Source organism: Anopheles marshallii, chromosome 2 (assembly GCF_943734725.1).
Source record: "Anopheles marshallii chromosome 2, idAnoMarsDA_429_01, whole genome shotgun sequence".
In the NCBI taxonomy this organism is placed as follows: domain Eukaryota; kingdom Metazoa; phylum Arthropoda; class Insecta; order Diptera; family Culicidae; genus Anopheles; species Anopheles marshallii.
The window spans coordinates 39,590,657-39,592,923 of record NC_071326.1 but is presented as its reverse complement, the minus strand read 5'-3'; the positions used below and the strand labels follow the sequence as shown (position 1 = coordinate 39,592,923).

Below are 2,267 nucleotides of genomic sequence, written 5' to 3'. Positions count from 1 at the left end.
GAGAGTGGACGAGCGAATGAGCGAACGAACGGAAGTGCGTGAGCAAACGAGAACGAAGTGTTGGGGTGAAGGTAGCCCTGGTCTACCCGCAGCGCATAATAGATTGTCGAAGAAAATTCACCGGTCCGCATTACGTGCGTACTATTTCCATTGGCTCTAGCTACAATAGTATGCCCCCGATTGCATATAGTTGGAAACATTGAAATTTAGTGGACTCTTAGTTGCAAAGACGACCAGCGAGCGACGATGGCTGTAGATATGGGTTATAACGGTACGGTACTGGTCGTGGAGGAGGAGGGCGACGAGGCCGTTGAGATACCGCTGGAGGAAGACGGTACGCTACTGCTATCGACTTTACAGGCCCAGTTCTACGGTGCGTGCGGTCTGAAGTACCGTAATCCGGATAATAAAGCGATACGGGGTGTGCGACTGAGCGACAACAAGCTGCACCCGTTCTCGCCCGATTCCGGCTGGGGTAACCATGTGTACATATGTGTGTTTCCGAAGGAAAACAAACGCAAGAGCGACGACAAGCTGGAAAACTCGACACCGAAGACGAAGCGGATCGAAAGCCGGAACCGCACGACGACCGATTTGATCGTGCTCGGTTTGCCGTGGAAGACGACGGAGGAGAGCCTGCGCGAGTATTTCGAGACGTTCGGAGATCTGCTGGTGGTGCAGATTAAGAAGGACTCCAAGACGGGCCAGTCGAAGGGATACGGTTTTATCCGGTTCGCCCGGTTCGAGAGCCAGATGAAGGCACTGTCGAAGCGGCACCTGATCGACAGTCGCTGGTGTGACGTGAAGGTGCCTAGTAGCAAAGATCAGACGCAGCACCAGATGCCGAGCAAGATATTTTTAGGGCGCCTGACGGAGGACATCAATTCGGACGATATCCGCGACTACTTCAGCAAATACGGAGAGGTGACGGACGTGTTCATACCGAAACCCTTCCGGGCGTTCGCTTTCGTCACGTTCATCGACCCGCACGTTGCGCAGAGTCTGTGCGGCGAGGATCATCTGATCAAGGGCACCTCGGTGTATGTGTCGACGGCGTCGCCCCGGCCGGAACACGGTCGACATCACGGCAAAGGCCAGATGGGAGGAAATTTTTCCAACTACGATGAGCGTGGCCGAGGTGGTGGTGGCGTCGGGGGTGGCGGTGGCGGTAACGAGTATCACCGGGGTGGTGGAGGCGGTCATGCCGTTGGGCCACACGTACCGGCACCGAACAACAACTATCATCATGGCAGCGGAGGAGGTAGTGAGGGTGGCGGACCCGGTGGGTACAACAATCTGCAATCGGGAAGCGGTGGTAACCAACAGCCTATCTGGAATTACAACGAGTACACGGCACAGAACAGGCAAAATAGTAGCAACATTGAATCGATGCCGAACCTACAGGCTCTCGGTATCAACTCGAGCGGTCCGAACGGGCAGCAGCGAGGTGGGGCCGTAGGTGGAGGTCTACACAGCGGGCACCATGCGGGGATGGGCAACCATCTGAGCGGCAGTGGTGGTGCTGGTGGATCCGCTCCCGGTGGACCGGGCAACAATGGGGCGGGTGTGATTGGCGCCCACGGTGGACCAGCGGCGGGCAATATGAATCTCTACCAGATGCCAATCAATCCTGCAATAATAGCGGCCGCATTAAGCCAGTGGAGCTTAATCGGTAACCAGATGCACAACACGGCCCAGGGAGCGGGTGGCCCCGGTGGGCCCGGCGGACCAGGAGCTCCCGGTCAGGCGAACGCGAACGTACCGGGTGGACCCGCGGGCGGACCACCGGGAGGACCAGGTGGTGCGGCCGGTCCAGGACCGGGTGGGTCCGAACAGGAGTACCTCCCTTGGAACGGTACCGGCAATGGGGCACCGGGGGCCGGTGGACCGGCTGGACGGGTAGACCCAAACCGTCAGTGAAACACCCCCGGGGAGCCACTGAAACTCCCTCGACAGTCTTAGTTTATCTATTACAAGAAAAGTATCATAGTACCGGCGATCCTGAACTGCAAACTCGCCCCCGGTTTTCGATCTCCCGGAACATCCGGCAGCCGACTAGATGATAAGGTGGAACGAGGAATGCTAGAGATGCTAGTGGGTTTGAAAGAGCGAACAAGCGAGCGATCGAGAAAGAGAGAGAGAGAGAAAGCGAGCGAAAGAGAGTCGAGATGGGGGTGGGTGTGAACATAAAGGATGTGAGTCGAGTCGATGATGAATGTGTGCTACGTGAAAATAAGCGTGAATAGAATAGAGTGTGCATGATGGGG

General features: G+C 56.9%; 1 protein-coding gene across 1 annotated transcript; it reads left to right on the top strand.

Annotated features, from left to right (window-relative positions):
* The first annotated feature begins 246 nt into the window (after window positions 1–246).
* LOC128719348 (TAR DNA-binding protein 43-like) lies at window positions 247–1,920 on the top strand. Its single transcript, XM_053812972.1, has one exon. It carries the CDS (start codon window positions 247–249, stop codon window positions 1,918–1,920), a length of 1,674 nt encoding a protein of 557 aa, XP_053668947.1.
* The last annotated feature ends 347 nt before the right edge of the window (window positions 1,921–2,267 follow it).

Coding starts and splice junctions, on each gene's coding strand:
- LOC128719348 (XM_053812972.1), top strand. CDS start 247: ATGGCTGTAGATATGGGTTATAACGGTACGGTACTGGTCGTGGAGGAG.